The following is a 23,316-nucleotide window of genomic DNA, read 5'->3' as shown; positions in this document are numbered from 1 at the left end:
GAAAAAAAAAACATTATGGAGGCAACATAAAAGTAGACACAGACATCCTCTTCACAGATGAGATGATTTTCACCATTTGAGAGTCATTTAAATGCCAAAATGATCACGTATATATTCCAGATAGTCGCACAGTACATGCCATAGCACTCAGGAATATCTTAAGTGACCATACCACCTGAGATTAGAGGAAGATGAGGAATCTTGGGATAATGGTGGATATGGAGACTCATTAGTACGAGGTGTGTTAGTAGAGGATTTGACAAAATCGTACCAACCTGGTGCGACCATAAAGGACGTAACTGAGTCTATTAGAGAGCAAAAGGAAAGGGTGAAAGAAATGACTGTTGTGGCAGGTACGAATGATTTGAAAGGAGATAAAATGGAAATGATAGAAGACCTGAATGAATTGTTTGAGGTAGCAAAAGAAAAGAGTGAGAGAGTTAGAATGATCAGTCTTTTGCCACAGTATGACAGTGAAATGTTTAAAAGGAGGGCTATAATTGCAAATGACTTTATGCGTGGGTTATGTATGACGAGTGGTGTGGAATTTGTGGATGTGTGGAGTGAGTTTGATGGGCGAAAGGATCTATATAAGATGGATGGCTTGCATTTGAATGGTTACGGTGTAAGAAGACTTGAGAAAGTGTTGCTGAATGTAGTGGATGTGCAAATTCAGGGAAACTAGATTTGTTAGGGGGGGGGTAGAGATACAGTCCTTATGGAGGCAGTTGAATGTAAGAATGAATATAATATGCCAGAGCAAATAAGGACAACAAATCTGAGTGGGATAGTTAATATAAGGCATCAAGGTAGGGTTGGGGCTAATGGGGGTCTTAAATTCATGTACACTAATACTAGGAGTATTAGGAACAAGAAGGAAGAGTTTTTGGCCATGGTTGGCACTTCCAGACCACAGGTTATAGGTATTAGTGAAACATGGCTGACTGTAGATGATATAACTAGTGGGATTGAATGTGATGGGTATAGTGTGTTCAGGAATGACAGAGTGAATAAAATGGGGGGAGGAGTATTGTTGATGATAGCTGATGAGCTCCAGCCAAGGAGAATAGAAGTTGAATTGCAGGATAGAGAAAAGAGCACATTTGAGGCCATTTGGTGTGAGATTGTGGCTAGCAGAACTAAATATACAATTGGGTGCTGCTATAGACCAGGTGATGGAAAAGATGGTGGTGACAGTATGCACAAGCAAATAGAAGAAATGGGTGGAAGGAGGGTGATTATTATGGGAGATTTCAACTATGGTCGCATTGATTGGGGTGAGGAGAGGACACACGGGAGGAAGGAACTGGATTTTATGCGGTTATTAAGGGATAACTATCTGCGACAGCATGTAATGGAAAATACTAGGGGTCAGAGAGTGCTTGACCTAGTAATTACATCTGAGGATTTGGCTGTAACAAATATGACCACATTGCCACCAATCGGTGAGAGTGATCATAGGGTCTTAACTTGGGAGGTGGCTAAAGGTGTAGAATTTTCAATTAAGACAGGGTACATGTGGAATTATCGGGCTGGAAAGTATGACAAGCTTAGGAGTTTGATTGGTTCAGTGCCATGGCATGTACAACTGCAAGGACTAGAAGTTGATAGTGCATGGGAGGTAGTTAAGAAGTGCTTGCATGAAGCAATGGCTGACTGTATACCTAGAGTCCGAATAATAAATCAAGTAGGGGTTACATGGATGAATAACACCATTAAGCTTGAGTTGCAAAAAAAGAAACAACTATGGAGGGAATTTAAGGAGAAGGGTGACCGGCAGGCACATGAACGGTAAAAAGCACAGGCCAGAAGGGTGACGAGTGTGGTAAGAAAAGCAAAAAAGGATTACGAAAGAACATTGGCCATGCAGGCTAAAGAGAATCCTAAACAGTTTTTTAGATATGTAGCAAGTAAAAGATAAAATGTACATGGCAGATTGATTTTAAAGAATGCCGATGGTAGGGAGGTAACTGAATCAGTTGAGATAGTTGAGTTACTGAGTGAGCACTTTGCAAAAGTATATCATCCAGGTGGTGACATTGCAGAAACGAATAAACCAGTAGATTATACGGGAATTGTGGTTAATGAAGTGGAGGTGAGTAGTCTATTGCATAACCTCAATGTCAATACATCTGTGGGATTGGATGGTATACCAGCTCGTGTTGCACGAGAAGCAGCTAAAGAATTGTCAGTACCCTTGACCATTTTGTTTAATTTGAGTCTCGGGTCTGGGTTAGTCCTGAGCGGGTGGAAAAAGGGGAAAATAGTTCCACTGCATAAAGGTGGTTCCAAGACTGCTGTAGTAAATTACCGACCGATTAGCATATCAGGAATCATTGTCAAGGTCTTAGAGAAAATAGTCAAGAGGAAAATACAAGATTGGATAGAAGAAAATGGGATACTGTATTGGGGACAGCATGGTTTTGTGAAGGGTAGGTCATGCCTCAGTAACTTGCTCACGTATTATAACACAGTGACGGCTGAACTGGATAAGGGTAATGGGTTTACGGTGATTCTACTGGACCTTGCCAAGGCCTTTGACAGGATTCCACATGGAATTCTAATCAGTAAATTGCAGCATATGGGAATGGACATAGGGTTGGTGAGATGGATAGGAGGGTGGTTGACGGAGAGATATCAGAGAGTGGTTTACTCGGGAGTAGAGCCCACAAGACGGCCTGTGACTAGTGGTGTGCCACAAGGATCTGTTCTTGGACCACTGCTGTTTAATTTGTTCATAAATGATATAGGAAATGATCTGAGAGGAACAGTTCATTTGTTTGCGGATGATGCGAAGTTGGGTAGGGCAATAGTGAATGCAGATGACGTCAAAATTTTGCAGGATGATTTGGATAGATTGGAGGTCTGGGCTAAGGAGAATGGATGTCAGTTTAATGTGGCAAAATGTAAGGTTATGCATTTTGGGGTGAAAAGATTGGCGGCAGTTTACTGCATTGGTGGAACCGTGCTCCAGGAAATTGATGAGGCATGAGATTTAGGAGTGTTGGTAGATAAGGAATTGAAATTTAGGGGACACATTGTAAAAGTGACCAAAACAGCTCATCAAATCACTTGGTTGCTGAAGAATACGATGACAAGCAGAGACAAGCAGGTTATTGTTCCTCTGTATCGAGCCTTGATAAGACCCCATCTAGACTACTGTGCTCAGATTTGGTCACCTAGGTTTCTTCTTGATGGGGAGGAGGTGGAGAGGATCCAGAGGCGAGTGACCAAGATGATAGCAGGTCTGTGGAATGAACCGTATGAGAACAGGTTGAGGATTTGTGGGTTGCAAAAATTGGTTGATAGGCGGAGGAGAGGAGATATGATTGAGACATTCAAATTACTGAAGGGTTTCTATAAAATTAATTCAGAAGATATTTTTGAGAACAGGGCTGGTTGTGGGAGGACTAGGGGACATCCATGGAAACTGGGCAAAAGTGTGGTTAGTAAAGGTGTTAGAGCTGGGTTCTTTACTTTTAGAGTAGTGAATGAGTGGAATGCGCTCCCTGAGTCTGTGGTGGATGCTGTGACAGTGAATGAGTTTAAGGCGAGGTATGATAGATACTGTATGAATGTCAAATAGTTGTGATGAATATGATTTGGGGCCTCCCTTGATGAGTCCAATGACTCCCTGGGGTTGCCCGTAACAATAGTAATAGTAATAATCATCAAATTCCTGCCATGTACTTTCAAGGGGTGTACAGGATATGACAGTACTGATTGAAAAATTTACATCATTACTAACTTCCTATCTACAATTTTCCTCCAAATCAGTCTGTTACCTATCAAGACTCCAACATCATCAGATCTTATATTTCTATCTTCTAAGTCACTTTTTACCATATCAATCCACCTATATCTTGGTCTTCCTCTGGCTTTTTCCTACCAACTTGGCAGAGAACACTTGTTTTGCTAATCTTTCCTCTCTCATTCTGTTTAAGTGACCATACTACCTGAGATTAGCTCTGCTAATGCATTCCTGGATACTGACAATGTCAAGTTCCTTCCTAATAGCCTCATTTTTAATATGATATTGCCATTGATGCCATCTGTTCATGCCCCTAATCTTTCTCAGGACACTGATATCTGTGATCTCTAATATTTGGTCAAGTGTTTTACTTCTAATCCAGCTCTAAAACCATAAGGTAAAATTGGTTTGAAATTTAGTGTTTTGACTAATTTCTCTCTTATTCCATATAAATTTATTCAACTGACTTCCTACCATACCAGTTTTGTTGATTCTGTTGTCTATTTCCATATTTAATTTACCATCTTCAGTAAATATCATGCCTAAGTAGCTGAAATATTTTACTTGTTCTATAGGTTCTCCATTCACAATACAGTTGATATTTTCAAAGCTTCTGTCTATTTTCATTGTCTTTGTCTTGTTATTGCTGACCTTCATAACATATCTATTACAACAGCTATTCAATTTAGTCAAGTGGATAATGGTGGATAAGGACTTAAAATATCAGGAACACAATGCTAAAATTGTGAGGGCAGCAAAGTAGATTATGACTAGCTGTACACCCCTTGCAGGTACATGTCAGGAAATTGATGATGATGATGATGCAGAGGATACAGACTTGTAAAAGTAAGGATATTTATGGTTTCAATGTACAGTCATCCCTCGACTTACGTCGGGTTCTGTTCCATCCGGCAGGACGTAAGTCGATACATTAAATCAAGAGAGTTATAGGGGTTAGGGACTTAGCCATAATAAGTATACTGTCATTTTAATTTTTAAACCTTATAAGACTGTACTATACTAGGTGTTACTGCCACTATAAAAGAGGAGAATAATTACCAAAATCTTCCTCCACAATCACATCTTCATTACCTTCCCTATCTGAAGGACCAGGCTGCAGCTCTTCTGGTGTAAACTTTGTTTTTTTTTTGATGAAAATGTCCAATTTGCTTTGCTTATTCCTTTTCTTCTTCTTTTCATCATAAATTTGTTTATAGCAAGCAAACGCATCACGTACTTTCCTTTCTACTAATAAGTAGTGTTCAACCTTGGGGTCAATGTCTTCAGCCATTTTGAGAACTTTGCTAACTGCCATTTCTGCAAGACCCTTCACTGTGAATTGTTTAACTACCTCTTCTTGTTTCTCTTTTCCCTCTTCCTTTTCTCATTCTTCCTCTTTTTCTACACGTTGTTCCTCCAGTTCAACCAATTCTTCGCTGGTCAACTCTTCAGGTACACTTTCTATGAGTTGAACTGTGTCATCATCATTCACTTCAAGATTCAGATTGTTTGCTAGGCCCACTATTTCTTCACTCGATTTACTAAGGTCTTCATTTTTTTTTTACAAAACTTCGAAAATTGTGTACAAAACTTTTTAATGTCTTTCTCCATATGCCACTCATACAATGAGAGGTCACTTTGTCCCAAGCCACAGCAATATTTTTAATAGCATGATAAATATTGAATACTTTCCAGAATTGCATGAGAGTCTGATCATTTCCATCAGTAGCAGAAATGGCTTGTGAAAAAGTTGTCCATAGAAAATAAGCCTTAAACACTGCAAGAACTCACTGATTCATTGGTTGGATCAATGAAATTGTGTTTGGATGGAGAAACAATTGGTGATCTTCGCCCCTTACATTGGTGATCTTCACCCCTTGATCTTGGGGTGAAATCACCAATGTAAGGTGGATGATCTGGAGCATTACCTAGAATTAATAAAATTTTAAATTCTACATTTGCTTTCACATAATAGCTTTCCAATTCACTCACATAACAGTTGATTAAGGCATCCTCAAACAATTTTTGGGTCATCCACAACTTCTTATTGCTCCGATAATGAACTGGAAGAGTATGCTTCCTAATGTTTTTGACGGCTTGTGGATTCTCACTGTATCTTATCAAATGGTTTCAGTTTATATCCAGCCACATTACCCCCTAACAGAATCATAATATGGTCTTTAAGAACTTTGAAATCAGGCACAGATTTTAACTTTTTTGTGGATGAATGTCCACTATGGCATTTTTTTTTTACAAAACAAAGAGGCCTCATCCATGTTAAAGATTTGCTGTGGCAAATAATATTCCTCCGTAATAATTTTATCCAATTTCTCCACAAACTCCTTGGCACTTGCAGATTCGACATACATTTTCACATTATGCAGTGCAAAACGCTGCTTAAATCTCATGAACCAACCAGAAGAATCGTTGAATTCTTAACTGTAATCGGACCTTGCTTTCTCCTTCAACATGTTGAAGAGACTTAGTGCCTTAGTGGTTATGGTCCTAGTACTAAGGGTATGTGCTTTTGGTTGAGGTCTTCTATCCATGATGCAAGTAGCTTTCCCATATCACCAATAGGGCCTTGTCATTGCTTTGTCACTATCATTAATTTAACGGAAGCAGATCCTTTCACAGACTACGATTTTATCCTTATTTTTCAAAATGGTCATCGCTGTGGAATGAGACCATCCGAAGTCATTTATGATCAAATTGACGTGCTTACCAACTTCATGTTGCTTTATAACTTGCAACTTTGTTTCAAGATCAATTGCTCACCTCTTTTTCTGTGATTCTTCACTAGGTTTTTTGACTAGGCATGTAGGGGCCTAGTCAAAGCATGCATGTTGCACAAAATATCATGAAATATTTAACGATAAATACACAAATAACCTATTTCTCAAACACAAAATCAACAGAGGAACTGTTGAAGACATGTGCCAATTGCCGAGGGAGATTGCTGCTGAATGTGCGGTTCCCACTGCAAATGATGCTAAATAGAAACCTTTTTACTTTATGCTCGCTGATGTCTTGTTCGAAAGTATAATAGAAAATGTTTATTCCCTTATAGGATCACAGACGTATCTTCGAGAGGACATAAGTCAAGGGAATACTGTATAAGGCTTTAATCAGCAGAATCAATCAAATGTAATTCAAGATTCTAGTGTATTATTATATTATTCAGTTCTTTTATAATTTCATTGTGCATAAATTTGGTCACCTGGTTTTCAACCAGCTGAAGAGATACTGTGAAGGATCGAGAGATGACTAACTAAGGTGGTTCCTGGTCCGTGGAATGTTGCGTACAAAGAATGACTGGGGAATTATGATGTGCAGACTCTACTGGATAAGAGGAGGGAGGACATGATTGAGGTTGGTAAGAGGTTATTACCAGATGAATGTGGATGATGTTTTTTGTAGCATAAGAGGAGGCAACAGGAGAGAGCATGAGGCCATTCTTGAAAGTTTTATAAGTAGGATGTGAGCAAAGTAATGAATATTTTTTTTGCATTTTTTAAACAGTTAACATTATAAAAGAAACCTCAAATGTTTATTATTATTAATATCAGACCTCCGTCCCTTGCTGTCACACACACACACACACACACACACACACACACACACACACACACACACACACACACACACACACACCTTACATTGCATGCCTTAAACTCATTCGCTATTTCTGCATTTTCTTCTTCTTCCTTTTTCAACTTGCGATGTCAAGGATTTTCTATTCATTTAGCCACTACCATACACAAGGATAAAGTGGTTAGCCCTATGCCTCCTGGTGTATCGTATGTCTGTGGAAGCGTTGAGTTCTCAAGGATGGTTTGCCTGGGTGCAGAATGAAAATCCCCCAGATAATCTGGGGAGAAAAACCCTGTAGTCCACACCCAAGACCAGCTAGCTATGTCTGAGAAAGATCCTAAGCTCCTCACATCAGTGATGGGAATCGAACCCAGGACACTCTTTTCCCAGGCATATTATTGTGAAGTGCATAGCCACTCGGCTAATGGCACGGACTTTCTGCATTTTCAGGAAATGAATTCCCTTCACCATGCAAAGAACCATCTTCTCATTTTTTTGCTTACATCCTCCTTATACAGCTTCCAGGAAACCCTAATATGTCAGAGCCAATCTCTTCTGGACCCTCTAAAATATATTCTTATCCCACTGAAAACCAAGCAAGTTCAGTAATCCATTACTGCAGACTGATCAAGGCCTTATACAGTGGAACCATAACCTATTTACTTCATGTTAATGCCATGTCACCACTACGATGTCTTCACAATATTAGCAATGTCATTCCTAAATTTTAAGTAATGAATCCCCTTTAAACCAATAGGTGAAAAGGGAATACATTGCCTGAAATTTAGGAAATTCATTCAAAACCTTTCATTTTGCAACACGAGACTAACAAATCCATCCAGTTAATTCAGATCCACCTGAAAAATTCCTGGAGGGGATGGGATAGATATGTTAATCAAATCAACCAGTAACATCAATCAAATGTAATTCAAGATTCTAGTGTATTATTATATTATTGAGAATGTTCTTTTATAATTTCATTGTCCATCTAATTCATTCTTTTTTTTTTTATTTAGGAATATGCTAATTTTAGATTGGATGCTTATTTAAAACACAAATCATGGCTTCTTAGCAAAATATAAAAAAAAAAGCTTTTATTTTAATCCAAACGAAATATCATATGAAGAATACAAGAAAATTCAACTTGGTTCTGTGACTGTATATTTTTGTTAATATACTGTATTTACACTTAAATCATAGTATTCAACATTATACATTTTTGTATTTAATATTTATTATTTCCTTAAGTTTCTGTATAATACTCTTTGAGGAACAAATTCATTTAATTAATGAAGTTAGAATTAAGGTGCAAATTATCATCTTACTTTATCTTGAAATTAATATTAAGAGTAATTGAAATATAATTAATGTCTAGTTTTTATATACTATACAGTTTTCTGAACTCCAGTTTTCAAAGAAATAAAATGCATAACTGATGAAAATGAAAACACAACATTCAATTTCCAAAATTTATTGTTCTGATAAAGTATTTTAAAATAACAAATATCCATTTATTGACTTTAATATATAATGTACATGTAGGAAATAAAGTTATTTTTCTACTTATGAGTTACCTTGCCTACTACTGAATGAATATAATGAAGTTCTGGGAAGAAATTCTGGGAGGTTTCTAAATATGTGGAATTCTCTATTAAGAAAGGATTTATTTTATATGTTGAAATATAAAGCTGATAATTATGACACACTTAGGAGGCTTCTTGGACCAGTGCTATAGCTTGAGAAGCTACAAGGAAAGAATGTCAACAGTGCATGGGAAGTGGTCAGAGATTGTTTAGGAAGCAATATTAGACTTTATACCCAAGGTCAGGAGGATAAACCAAGTGGGAATTAAGTGGATGAGTAGAGATATAAAGCAACAGCTGTAAAAAAAAGAAAACACTGTGGAGAGAATATAAAGAAAAGGTGATCAGCATACTCATATGATAAGAAAGGTGAATATGGTAAAAAATATGGTAAGATGGTATATAGTAAGAAAGGCCAAATCAGATTATAAGAGAAAATTAGTTAAGAAGGCCAAATTAAATACAAGAGGTTTTCATTAGGTAGCAAGTAAGAGGAATAAAACTATGGTAGGATGACTTTAATCAATGCTGATGGTGAGATAGAAGAAATTGTTCAGTTGCTGAGTGATCATTTTGAAAAAAGTGTATCATCCAGCTGGAAAATCCAAACGAAAAATCGTTCGCAGTTGTTGATGTGACAAAGATGAGTGCCAGAATTGAGGTTGATGAACAGCAGGTGTTCAGCATATTGAAAACTATTAATGTGAATACAACAGTGTGATTGGATGGCATGCTAGCCTGTGCTACGTAAATGTGCAAGAGATCTGGCATTACCACTAATGAAGTTGTTTGATCTAAGTCTCAGCTCTGACAAGGTTCCAAGGGAGTGGAAAAAAGAGTAAGATAGTTCCTTTACATAAAGGTGGCTCCAAGAGAAGTAAAAAAAAAAAAAATACAGACCAATTAATATATCAGGAATGGATGTTAAAGTATTGGAAAATTTTGTTAAAGGCAAATTCCAACAATGGGTGGATAAGTGGGCTACATGGATTTGTAAAGGGTAGGTCCTGTCTTAGTAATTGATTTGCATTTTATAATAAAGTGGCAGTGGAATTGGATAAAGGAAATGGCTATACCATTTTACTACTGTACTTTGAAAAGACATTTGACAGAATTTCCCCACCTCCATGAATTTTTCAATTTATGGAGGGTGGGGAAAGGACGAGGGCATCATTGGAAGCTGAGAACGAAAGCTGCCAAGAAGGGTGTGACTAATTCTTTTTTCTGAGGAATAGATTTTTTCCTCAGAGGGTGGTGTGTGATTGGAATGGATTGCCATTGGATGTTGTGATGCAAGTAGTGTGAATGAATTCAAGAATAAGTATGATTGCTGGTGTGTGTAGTATGTGGCCTCCCTCGATAAGTCTCTGACTCCCTGGAGGTCTCTCTTAATAATAATAATAATAATAATAATAATAATAATAATAATAATAATACCACAAGGAAAACTATTACAAAAGTTGGAGCAAATGGGGATGGATATGAAGCTGGTAGCATGGATACATAGTAGCTGACAGACATATACCAGAGAGTATTATATGGTGAAGGGGAATCTAGAAGAATGGGGGTGACTAGTAAAGCACCTTAGGGTTCTGTACTAGATGTTGGATTCAATATCCACTTAATTTGAATAAATTTTCAATATATGACAAACAGTGAGAGAACTAGGGGTAATCTGTGGAAGTTGTGTAAGAGAGTGGCTAGTAAGGGTGTATGGACTACATACTTTTTTGCATGAAGAGCAGCAAATGAGCGGAATGGATTGCCAGAATTAGTTATGAGTGCTCTGACAGTGAATGAATTTAAAGAAAGGTAGGATAAGTTTTGTGTGTATAAATGTTATTGTGGGTCTCTCATAATGAGTCTGTGGACTCCATGGAGATACCATATAATAATAATAATAACGAATTTCCATGCTCGAATTAGCATAACAGTTGCTATGATTCATGTTGAAGTTTATGGAACAAAAAATTATATGAAACTGGAATGCAAATAAATAATTTACTGACTAAAATTAATTATTTACAAGCCAATGTTTAGCCAGTTCAAGTAGCATTATCAGAACATTAACAATACACAGTCAGTGAAAACAAAGAATGAAATGAAATCGAGACCAAGAACAGTCTCATGCATGGAGAATGACAGTGTTGCTCTTCATGGTAATCTCTGTTGTTAATGCTGATGGGAAGATAGGATGATGTAACAAAATCTGTGCAAGATCACATTATCGGTTATGTTGTTGGCAGGTTCTACAGAACCAGGCTCTGTAGAACGTGCTGTTTCCAGGAATAGTCTCTCTGTTTTAAATTGAAATTTGTGAAGTAGCTTGGCTTCCATCTGATGAAATGACCTTCCTCAATAGCATGTTGTGCTAGTCTGCTATTTGGTTGTCTATACTGTTTATGTTTTTTATGTTCTTTTTTTTTTCTATCAAAGTAGTCACACCTGATTGTCTGCAATACTGTGTTTTCCACACTGACAGGGGATGCAGTAGATGCCTTGGAAGGAAAGAGAATTCGGCAATCCTTAATTTGTCTCAGAAAGATGGAAACTTTGTTCAGAGGTTTCTATACTCTTCTGATTATATGTTGCTTTATGATGGATCCTACATTATCTGTTGTACCATTTGTATCAGTAGATTAAGTTCTTTTTTTTTTTATGCAGTTTACACTCAAGAAAGTTTTGTACAGACCTACAGTAAATTCATACTGTGGATGGATAAGGATTACTTTTTTCTATTTTCATTAATTATATATACATCCTCTGTCCAAAAAGAAACCGAACTTTTCGAAAATAGAAGAAACTAGTGCCACCACTAGTATTTTCACAGAAAGACATGACATTGATATATATATGGTTATTCATTGTATTCATGTTGAAAGCGGCAACCTTCATTAGTGTTGTGTCAACTGTTTATGACATTTGTTTCATTAGACGCCAAGTTATAGTGCCAAGAGTGACAGTGTGTTTTGATGAACGGTTGGAAAATGAGTTTCAAACAGAGAGCTGCGATTGACTTTTGTATTAAACTTAGTAAAAGTTTTACTGAAATGCATCAAATGCTTCAAAAAGCATACGGTGATGAATGCTTATCCCTTACTCAAGTTTACAAGTGATTTCAAAGTGGTCGTGAGACGATTGAGGACGATGAAATGCCAGGCTGTCCAAAAACTGGACTGAACCAAGTTAAAATCCAAAAAGTGCGTGATTTCATCAAAGAAATCCTGAAATCGTCCGTGAGATTGATTGAAGATGAATTGGGGATTCCAAAATCAACTGTGCACAACATTTTGACTGAGAGTTTGGGCCTTTGTAAATTGAATTCGTGATTTGTTCCCCACAAGTTGACCGAAGACCACAAAAATGTATCGAATTGAACACTGCAAGGACCTCATTAAAACTGCTCGTAAGGACTCAAACTTCCTTGAAACGATCATTACTGGTGACAAAACGTGATGTTTTGAGTATCATTTGGAGAAGTCAAAAGCAAAGACAATGCTGATTTGTTTCTATGATTCCAAGGGCATTATCCACAAAGAATTCATTCCACCTGGCCAACAAAGTTGGCAATATAGTGTATGTATAGTCTGGCTTGGAAGGTTTGTTCTTTTTAAGAGTTTGGTCAAGGTTTTTCTGTTGTATCCATTTTATTGGAATGATGTAAGCAGAGCTTATTGTTCCAGATGCAGTGCTGGTCCTGAGGATGGATGTGTCCCTCATCAGTGGCTTATCCACTTGCCTTGTAACTAAAATATTGAAAAAGGTTAAAGCAATTTTTTTCACTCTTTCTCCACTGCTAACTCATACATGAAAATGTTTTAATATTTGCCATCCCCCCCATCTCAAGCCTAAAGTATGGTTGAGATATACAGAGGATGTCATTGCAATTTAGCCACATCACAAAGATATCATCTTAGTTCTGAAAATGGCAAAATGCTATTTTCACAAATCTCGGTTTAAAACAGAGAGAATGCTCCTGGAAGTGGCACAAGTTCTACAGAACTGATGGCGTGATCTTGAACAGATATTAGTGTCCTACTCTATCTTCCCATCAATTTTTAATAACAAAAATTTCCATGAAGAGCCAATGTTGTCCTTATGCGACTGTCCTTGTTCTGGAGTTCATCTCATTCCCTGTCTTCACTGACTATATATATTCTTATCATGTCACCAATAATACTAGCTTGAGCTGGTGAAACATTGGCTTATAAATATTATTATTACATAACACCTCCAGGGAGTGCAAGATTCATCGAGGGAGAGCACCTACTCTACAACTCTCCGTCTCCACCATCTGCAAATACCTTCTTCATTTACAGCAGCGCCATCTATCGCCGACCACCATCACCACCACTAGTATTTTCACAGACAAACATCCATGCCCACGGCGAGATTCGAACCCGCAGCCTTTAGGCTGGAGAGCGGATACATTGACCACTCGGCCAACCAGGCCAGCAAAAATAATTAATTTTAGTCACTAAATTATTTATTTGAATTCCAATTTCACCCAGCTTTCTCTTCCAGAAACTTCAACATGAATACAATGAATAACCATATATATATCAATGTCATGTCTTTCAGTTTTTCACACATATACAAACATCTCAAGTGATAACAGAATAAATGGAGATAAAATGGAGTTGCTGATAATATCATGAAGTTTTGATATTGATAAAGAAGTGGGACTGGATGATATATTACTTGTTTTATGGAATATCTGAAGGAACTAATAGAACTCTGTGCCAGTTGATTTGCCTTAATACTAGTAAGCCTCAGAAGAACAGAAGGAATTTCCACAGTTTTAAAAAGGAAAGGAAATAAGTTTTATATGAAATGGTTTTAGTTTTTGGAGAAATCAGATCAAAACATAATACAAGATTAGAAGATGAAATTAGAAGATTCATTGTGGGGTGATTCTCACCATCAAACAGAATGGTCATTTTAAATCATCCATATTCACTATGCTCTTAAGTGTTACATTCCTCTCACTCACCACACAAGCAAAAATCAATAATCCCTTATATATATCCTCCTTATATATATATATATATATATATAAAACTTCTTACCAACTTACACATTATCATACCATTCTATTCCTCAGAGCCTCTATACAGTAGCTCTGTCGGTATAGATGAAGCCCTTTGGTTGGAAAGACCTGGGTTCGATTCCTGTCTGTGACATGAGGAACCTTTATCTGGTTTCTTTTGGCTAAAGGTGAGCAAGGATCTAGTGATTCATAATGAGTCTGTGATTATCAGAACCCTCATATGTGAAACGAACCAAGCCAGGTACCAATACCACAGAATGCTGACTTCAGAATACCACAAATGCTTAGTAGGACCATAAACAAAGTTTGATATGCACTTAAAACTATCAAAATCAACAATGGGAGACAAACCTTCAGTCAAACACAGAAGGCCAAACATATTGAAAAATGAATAAAGCTAGATGCACAGACCATAAACCTCTCTCACCAATTCATAGTGAATGTGGTCTGATTTACAGAGACACAGACAGAGCTGAAGCATTTGCCAACAGCCTAGAGAAGCAGTGTAGTCCAAACCACACTTATACAGATCTAGACTCCATCAGTAAAGTACACATTTGGATACTTTGTACACTAAAAAAATGCACAGACTACAAAAACACTATTGAAATGACATTCCCTGCTGAGGTACACAAAATCACTACCAAACTTATGAATAGTAAACCAACAAGCTCATATGGGATTGCTTACAAAATCATGAATGCCTGCCACATAAAGCCATAATGCACACCGTTCCTATTACTAATGCAATATTAAGATATTTCTACTTCCCATCATGATGGAAAGTAGCTGATGTAATCTTAATACCAAAATCAGGAAAATCAGTGGAATTCTCCAAAAACTATCACTCAATCATCCTGCCAAGAAAAAACAGCCAATTAGGCTATCAGTTATCTCAGTATCTTCCTGGGTCTATACTCGCTGAGAAGACCTCAATAAAAGTCAAAAGGTCACTACCAGTCTGAGTGGTGATCCTTTCCCATAATGCATAGCAATATACACATCCTAAAACCTACCTGTTTCTCAGGCACATCCATATCAACTTTGGCCTCAATCCTATCTCTGATAAAATCTTGCTTGCATGGGAAATTAAACTAATAATTCCATAGTTCCTACCTGTGCAGTGGTAGGAATACAGACGTCTTTGAGTCCGTAGGCCATGATCCCATATCCTTGTAATCAGTTTATGAAACACTTATCCCTCCATCCACTGTGGCCTTAACTAACTGTACTAAAATTCCATCTGCACTTGGGGTTTTATTATTGTTAAAGCTGCTTAGATGCTCTTTCAACCTCATGGTTCTAAATCAAAATGCTCCTGGTAAGAGGGCTTTCCAAATTTTCCTTATCCTCACTGCTGTACATTTCCTCACAGTACCCTTTCTATCTGTTTTTGATTTCCTGTTCCTTGGTTAGTACTGCTCCATTCCTATCTTTGATAACATTCAATTTGGGCTTAAACTTGTGCTTCAGATGACAGACTAACTGAAACTTTTTTTTATATAATTGTGCCTCCTTGTCTGGAACTCTTATCTCTTCACATTTCTTAGCATAACAATGTTCCTTGCACTACCTGATGCATTTCTAACTTCTCTATATAATATTTTATATTCTTCAGTCTCTGTTTCTCCAACCACCTCATATCAATCAGATCCCATCTTGAATCTGAGATCTATATGTCTTTTGGTTTTCTAATTAGGCCTAGATATTTCTTGGCTGTATTCTGTATTATAACCTTGACACTTTCTCAGAACATTTCTGGCATGTTCTCCTTACTAGTCTCCAAAAGTACATCCAAAGATATTGATGTTTTTTCTGTAAACCTACTAGGGATTACTCTGACATCCAGTCGAGTGGTACAGGCATGACCTGGAAGGTTTCAGAGTCTTACTTTGGCTGTTATTACCTGATAGTCTGTATCACAGTTCTCTCCAGGACATGCATGCACATCAAAGATGCTTGTCTTCCACCACCAGAGTTCCAGTATGCAATCAATGTTGGATGTCCAAGTATAGATACATAGTGGGGAATTTCTAGAAGTAGGTGTTGGTAATAGCTAATCTGTTAGCATGAGAAAATTCCAACAGTGTCTTTCACCATAGGCATTACTTTCTCTCAGACCAAACATGCCACACTTAGGTGTGTCATCATATTTTTCTCCAATTTTGCAATGAAGTCTTCTAAGATTAAACATGCATTACTACTTGGTAAGCAGCTCAAAACAGGCTGTAGGTTTTCACAGAACTCCTCATTCTTTTCATCAGGCCTATCTCTGTGGAGTGCATAAAGTACCACAACTGATAAACTGGTAGGATGAGCCTTAAGTCTAATAAAATGTATTCTGTAATTAACTGGATTATAACTAAGAAGACTTTTACCTGATATTTCTTCCTACCACAGCTACCCCATGATGCTTTGAATCACCTCCTGAATAAATAACTAGCTCACCATCCTTTCTTTTGAAATGACCTTCTCCATTCCATTTTCTATAATTCCCATGATTTCAATTGTATATCTCTCCCTAACAATATCAAGGGTAGCCCCCCCCCCCAGTACATTCCAATGTGTTCTGTATTCCTCATTCACAGTAACACTGACTTGTGTTGAAGACTGTAATATACTTCTTGAACAGAACCCTCTGCCTAAGTTCTGAACACGGCTCTAATTGACCTGCATGACAGCTGATGCAGCATGAGTTTAATTATAAAGCACAATCATATTAGAATTTTGGAGTGTAGTCACTGTAAGAAAAAAGTGGTAGGGTTGCAGAGGCCCTTTCCACATTGCTGGCATTGTTTTTTTTTATGTCAAAATTTCTCCTAGTCTAATCTACATATGGTGAACTGTGTGAACAAGGAATTTTGCACGCTCCTGGGAATTTCTGAAAAGGACAGCTATTTGAATGTAATCTTGAGAGACTTTGAATGATATGGATTGGTTTGCAGACACAACTCTGATTATATACTCTTTCATCAGTGTAATGATGTTAGCAGGTAGGTTTCCAATATATAGAATAATTATGCAATCTCTGTATTGGATATAAGCAGCCAGCTGATTTTTTTTTTTTTTTTTTTGCAATACCCATTAAAGATGAACTGATGAAAGGAGTACAAAAATGGAATTCTTATTCTTCCTGCTATTTGTTCTCATCTTTTATTATTGTAAATGTCCTCTTTTTAAGGGCAATATGATACCAAACATGAGAGAAAGATGGCAAAAAAAAAAAAGATCTAGCACTGGTGTACTTGAAATACTCAATAAGAAATATTCCATCTCAACGAAAAGAGAGGTATCACAAACCAGGAAACATCACCTTAATAAAATAAAATAAAATTTTAAAAATTTAAGTTTTTTCTATTAAGCCATATCACGTTTTTAAAAAGAGTAGACGCAATCATATAATTCCAAACTTCTTAAAATCAAACACCACATCAGGTTTCCACCACTCTTCTATGAGAGATTTAATTCAACAAATCCAGAGGCTTGTTGATTTAATATCAACAAGCTGGATTTGTTATTTCCATTTACACTGCTCACTGGCTAATATCATTAACATAGAATGTTAATTTCATTAATGTTGTTATATCATCAATAGTATGGAACACTATTGATAATATATTCGCTTGTATCCAGTGAAGTATAGTACCTGTAAAATTCATCTAGAAAAAAAATTCGATAGCTTTTTGATAAGAAGATTAACAAAGAAATTAAAAATACAAAACAAAAAATAAATGTAATTATCAACCTCTCTGGTCACCCTTTAAATCAAGATGAAGCTAACAGCTGCAGAAAAGATTTTGGTTTCATCATTTGATCTCTTCACATTCTAATAACTGTCATTATGTGCAGCATAATGACTTAGCTACAGCATTTGCCAAAAAACTCCACTAATGAGAAGCATTAACATCAACAACAAATGCATTATCATCAGTAATTTAGCTACACAATTTTGATGATGTGTTTGCTATTTGATTTTATGATTTAGACACACTGGATACATTTTTAGCATGATAAAAAGAGTAACAACTGTCTTCCTTTTTCTAAACACACTAATGACATACCTGCTTGACAGCTCATTATCTTTTTCTATTTAGAGAAAACCTACACATATGGGAGAGTATTTAAATAAGTTATCACATCAGCACCCATACTCATCCCTAAAAAAGACAGAGAAATAACAAGAATATCAAGCTGGAGACTAACAGCTCATAATCCTAATGGTCAAGACAAAGATTAATAGATCTGCTAATCGGATTCTCTTCAAGTAGGAAAAAAATTTGCCATATTATCTTTTTTAGACCTCCTGCTTCTTTGTCAGCCAGATGGTAGCCTATGCTTTTCTGTTTTTAGAAAGAAATCCCTTACCAGAAGAGAGAAGGATATTAAAATCTCAACTTCTACTAACTAATATTTGTTTGAACTAAGAAGTTCCCAGACTAGCTAGGAAAAAACTTTCTCATACTTTTACTAAAACAGCTCTCATAATATACATATATTAAGACACTTTAAACAAAAGAACTTGTCACATTTAGTCATGCAATGTACCTTTTAATGATGAAGTCCTCCAGTTTTGACAATAAGTTAACTCTTTGTCATTCTCAGAGGAAGGTACACAGGGACACAGATTTGCTTCTGAGAAGCTCCCTTACAAATTCTTATGCAGAGTTCAGCATTTGAATCTGCTAAAAATCTGCTGGTAGTCTTCCTTTGAAATCACATTCAGCACTGCAGTGATTCATTCTAAATATCTCAAATCCTCACTGTTTAAGCTCCTTCCAGAACAAAAAAAAAAGAAGTCACAGAGAGCCAGACCTGGGAGGATTACATATGATGCTGCAACATAGCAATATTGTTCTTGGCCAAAAAATGTTCAAGTTTTAATTAAGTTCTTGGTATGTAACAGTGTACTGTTAACAAAGCAACAAATTCTGCCTGTTTTCAATGAACAACTTCCTTGGAATACATAAATAATTGATGGTATGAAAGAGAAAAGTGATACAAATATAGTAGCAGAAGTTGAAACACAGAGGGCAATTAAAGGTAAGGTGCCGAGTGGCGTTGACAGCGAACAAGAATGTATGGCCAGCAATAAAACTGAGAGAGTGAATGAGAGCAAAAATGTGATGCAAGAGTTAAAAGTTGAGTTGATTAAGATGATTAAGAGAATTTGAGATATGTACAGAAGAGTGAAAATGAGGAAAACAAATGATATCAGTTTGAAAGAGGTAACGAAAGACCCACAAGTGCTGTTGTATGGGGATTCAATTATTAGAGGTGTGACTGGTAATTAGTTTACGGAAATTAACAACGCATATAAAGTATATTAATTAAAGGTAACTTTAATGAATAACTTCTATATTTCGGCAATGTCACATTGCCATCTTCGGGAACATAAATATATGGTATGTGCACTCAGGAACTAACACAAAGCAAATGAGGAAGAAAGCAAGAAACTAATATTGTTCCTAAAGTCCTAATGGTGCCCTCTTGCGGGCTAATTTGGTAGTCTTGGCAGTTGGGCTGAAGTTCTCATAATGAAAGTCTCCCAAATTTGGGGCAGTTTCATGCACCCAAATTTGTTGAGGTTAGGAACGTTTTTTAGAGCTGCTGAAGATTCTTTGAATAATCCTTCGGGAACATAATTCAAAGAATTATGTTCCCGAAGATGGCAATGTGACATTGCCGAAATATAGAAGTTATTCATTAAAGTTACCTTTAATTAATATACTTTATATGCGTTGTTAATTTCCGTAAACTAATTACCAGTTATGTCTAACCAACGTATAAGTCTTACTACTAGAATTAGAGGTGTGGTAAATGAGAAGATGACCAAGGTCTATTTTCCTGGAGGTAAAATTAATAGAGTGATTGTGACGTTGGATAAGGAGTAAGCGAGCAAAAGAGTTGGTACTGGTAATAGGGACAAATGACTTGACTCAGAACAAGGAACATGTAAATTGGATATCATGAGGTTATTCAGAAGGATAAAAGATAATAATGTGATAAGAAAAGTAGTCAGTGTGTTGCCCAGGTATGACAGCGATGAAATCACGCAGAGAGTGAAGATTGTGAATGATATGTTAGAGGAAATGTGAGGAGAAAGGGGTGCATTTTGTTAATGTGTGGAAGGAGTTTGAAGGGGGAACTGAACTGTATAAGAGTAATCAACTGCATTTGTAGGATTTTGATGCAAGTTATTTCGAGAGACTACTGCTGAAAGGTAGAGAAATGAGTGCAGAGAATGAATCTGATCAAGTAAGAAGTAATGTGAAGGAGCAGGAGAGTAAGAAAGGAGAGATTAAAATGGTGGTTATGAATGAAGATGTGGGTAGCATGAATGTAGAAAATGAGAGAACAAGTGTGCAAAACAAACAGGAAAATGGGGAGGCTCATAGAACACAGCATGAGAAAGGTGGATGCTCCAACAGGATGTGAATGGGTGTATAGGAAAGGGAAGGGGATGACCTGGGATCAAGGTGAAAATAATTGGATAAATATGGAGAAGTCACATCTAATAAGTGGTATCAGTGAAACTTGCTACAGATCCAGGAATGAGCTGCTATGTTTGTATATAAATGCTACAAGTGTAAGAAACAAGGCAAATGAAATGTTTGCATTAATTTAGTTTGTTCACCCAAGAATTGTTGGAATAAGTGGGATATGATTAGATGAGAATGACATCCTGAGAGGAATAGAGATGAAAGGGTATGATGTGTTTGTGAAAACAGAAAGGGTAAAAAAAGGGAGAGTAGGGAGAGGGCTATGATAGAGAAAGAGTTATGTCTATACGAGGTAGAGATACAAGAGGGAAATAGTGCTGGTGGTTTTTAGTCAGTATGGTGTGAGATAGAGGTGAATAGAATGAAATACTTAGATGTTGTTATAGACATAGTAATATGGATGGCTGGGGGAGACCAGACTCCTACCAGGTGCATCCCTTGTGGACAGATGAGGGAAACCTCAACGAGTTGCTCCGAATAAAGAATAAGGAGCCATGGACCAAAGGGTGTGGCAGAGGAATGGAAAGCTGGCCATACTAAAATGCCAAAAACTTCCATGGATTACACAATTACCGAGAATACATCTCATACTACCGCGTACGGGGTAGCCAACACAAGCTTCACATAGTGTTGGTGAGAAATCTATGTGGTCAGCAAAATGTGATAAGTATATAGCTACTTATCACTAATCCAAACTATCAGATCACTATACAAAGCAGGAAGACTTCAAATTCTACAAGAAAATCTGAAAAGGATAAAGTGGGATATTGTAGGAGTCTCAGAAACCCACTGGACAGGAGAAGTATGCCTAAACATGTCTGAGCGCAAATTATTCTATTCAGGAAGAAGAGACGATGTACATAAAGAAGAAGTTGCAATTCTAATAAAGCAAAATCTTACTGCAAGTATAACAGATATCAAGCATATCTCATCCAGAATAATAGGAATTAGACTAAAAGCCAAAGAAAAAAGACTACACATAAAGTTATTCAGATTTAATTTACACACTGGACACGTCATAATGAAGAAGACATTGAACTATTCTACAATGATCTCCAAAAAGAAATAGATAATACTAACTCCAGAGACATCTTATACATAATCAGAGATTTCAATTTTAAGATCCAAACTTTCAAAGAAGAGCTAAAAGATGTAATGGGAAATGTGGAATTGGAACAGAAAATGAAATGGGAGAAACTATGCTCAATTTCTGCAAAGAAAACAACCTTGTCATCTCAAATACAATGTTTTTTACCATAAACCTAGTTTTAAATATACCTGGACCTCATCAGACAGAGAAATATGAAATTGTATAATTATACTCTAATTAGAAATAAATGGAAAACCTCAATCAAAAGGCATTTTAATCAGTCATTTAGTCATGCATTCAGTATTAGGAGAAACAACCTTAAATTTTAAGAATGGACTCAGATCATGGCACTGCCATAAAGAATTAATGTCGTGCTCAAAACTTACCAAGTAATGGAATTAGCATAGATAATTAAGGGCAGAAAATTTCAGTAGACCTACAAATTGTCAAACTGAATCATCTCCTGTCAAATTTCTTCTAAAGAATCAAGAAGTTTTAAAGATTAAAGGTACAGGCTATTCACCTAAGGGAAAGAATAAGAAACCATCCATTGATTGGCACAAACTAATATAGAGATGTCGAAAGAAAAAAAAAAAAAGCTGTTAATATTTGTTGAGGAGTGATTATACAGAGGTGATTACTACATCTGTTAATATTCCAAATGTTACATGCAAAGCATCACATTACAAACACTTTCCAGAATAAAAATGTAATTTACCAACCACCAAATTGTTCCTGACATAAATAAAAGTGAATGCATTTAATGCAAAAAAATAAAAATAAATACAGGTTACTTACTGTTACATGAGCAACAAAACTGTTTGATGTGAACTGTAGCTCTTTATTTCCTTTCTTATCTAGACGGAATGGCAAAATAAGTATATTATTGTAATAGGTATGATTTGGCTATTATACAATAGCTCAACAGCTGACATTCAATTTTCAATTATAGATGAGATGCTTCTTATAAATTAAAGAAAGGAATTTTATTCCTTAAACATTCTAGAACCTGAAACAAATAGTGTAGTGCTGAATATCATCAATATACAAAGAAAGCTTTTTACATATGCAACAGAATGAATCAATGCAAAATTTGCATAATGGGTATGTACATTTTTTATTATTATTATTATGTGATCCCTCCAGGGAGTTCAAAGACTCATCAAGGGAGGGCACCTACTCTACAGCTCTCTATCTCCACCACACATTCCATCAACTACCATCAATTCACAGACAATCTCAAACATCCATGCCCACAGCAGGAATTGAACCCTCAGCCTTTTGGTTGGAGAACGGATATGCTAACTGCTTGGCCAACCAGGCCTATGTCTTCTAGATGAAGATTTAGAGCTTGCCTGTAAGTTTCCAAAGCTCACAAATAATGTTTGGTATGAAATTCAGCTTCTGCTTTATGATAATGTCCCTTTGCCACATCAGGTTTTAATTTAATTGTTTCTTTCGCATCTTCCATGGCGTCCGTAGCACATTTGGAAGAACAAGTACGTTGTGCCCTTCAATTAGAAAAGGCCTAAGTTCGATTCTCATCATGACAGGAGGAATCTTTATACGGACTTAGGCCTTTTCTAATCGAAGAGCACAACATACTGTTGTTCTTCCAATTTTGCTACGGATGCCATGGAAGATGCAAAAGAAACAATAAGTCTACTACTTCAATTGAAGATGAGCTAGCCAATCTCATATGGAGGTAGCAGGATTTTTTCTCCCAGAAACTCGAGTTTTTCATCCCG

The 23,316-nt window shown here is 36.6% G+C and overlaps 1 protein-coding gene across 1 annotated transcript in view; it reads left to right on the top strand.

Moving 5' to 3' along the window:
• Positions 1 to 8,827, top strand: part of LOC150092755 (choline/ethanolamine kinase-like) — a 188,496-nt gene extending 179,669 nt beyond the window's left edge. The window contains exon 9 of the mRNA XM_090414392.1: positions 8,362 to 8,827. Within this exon, the coding sequence (XP_090270518.1) occupies positions 8,362 to 8,427 (66 nt within the window). The 3' untranslated portion in view covers positions 8,428 to 8,827. The remainder of the gene's footprint in view (positions 1 to 8,361) is intronic.
• The last annotated feature ends 14,489 nt before the right edge of the window (positions 8,828 to 23,316 follow it).

This window comes from Typopeltis vanoorti, chromosome 25 (genome assembly GCF_054136105.1).
Source record: "Typopeltis vanoorti isolate ZY-2024b chromosome 25, IOZ_Tvanoo_1.0, whole genome shotgun sequence".
Classification (NCBI taxonomy): Eukaryota; Metazoa; Arthropoda; class Arachnida; order Uropygi; family Thelyphonidae; genus Typopeltis; species Typopeltis vanoorti.
This window is presented reverse-complemented; position numbering and strand designations above follow the sequence as displayed.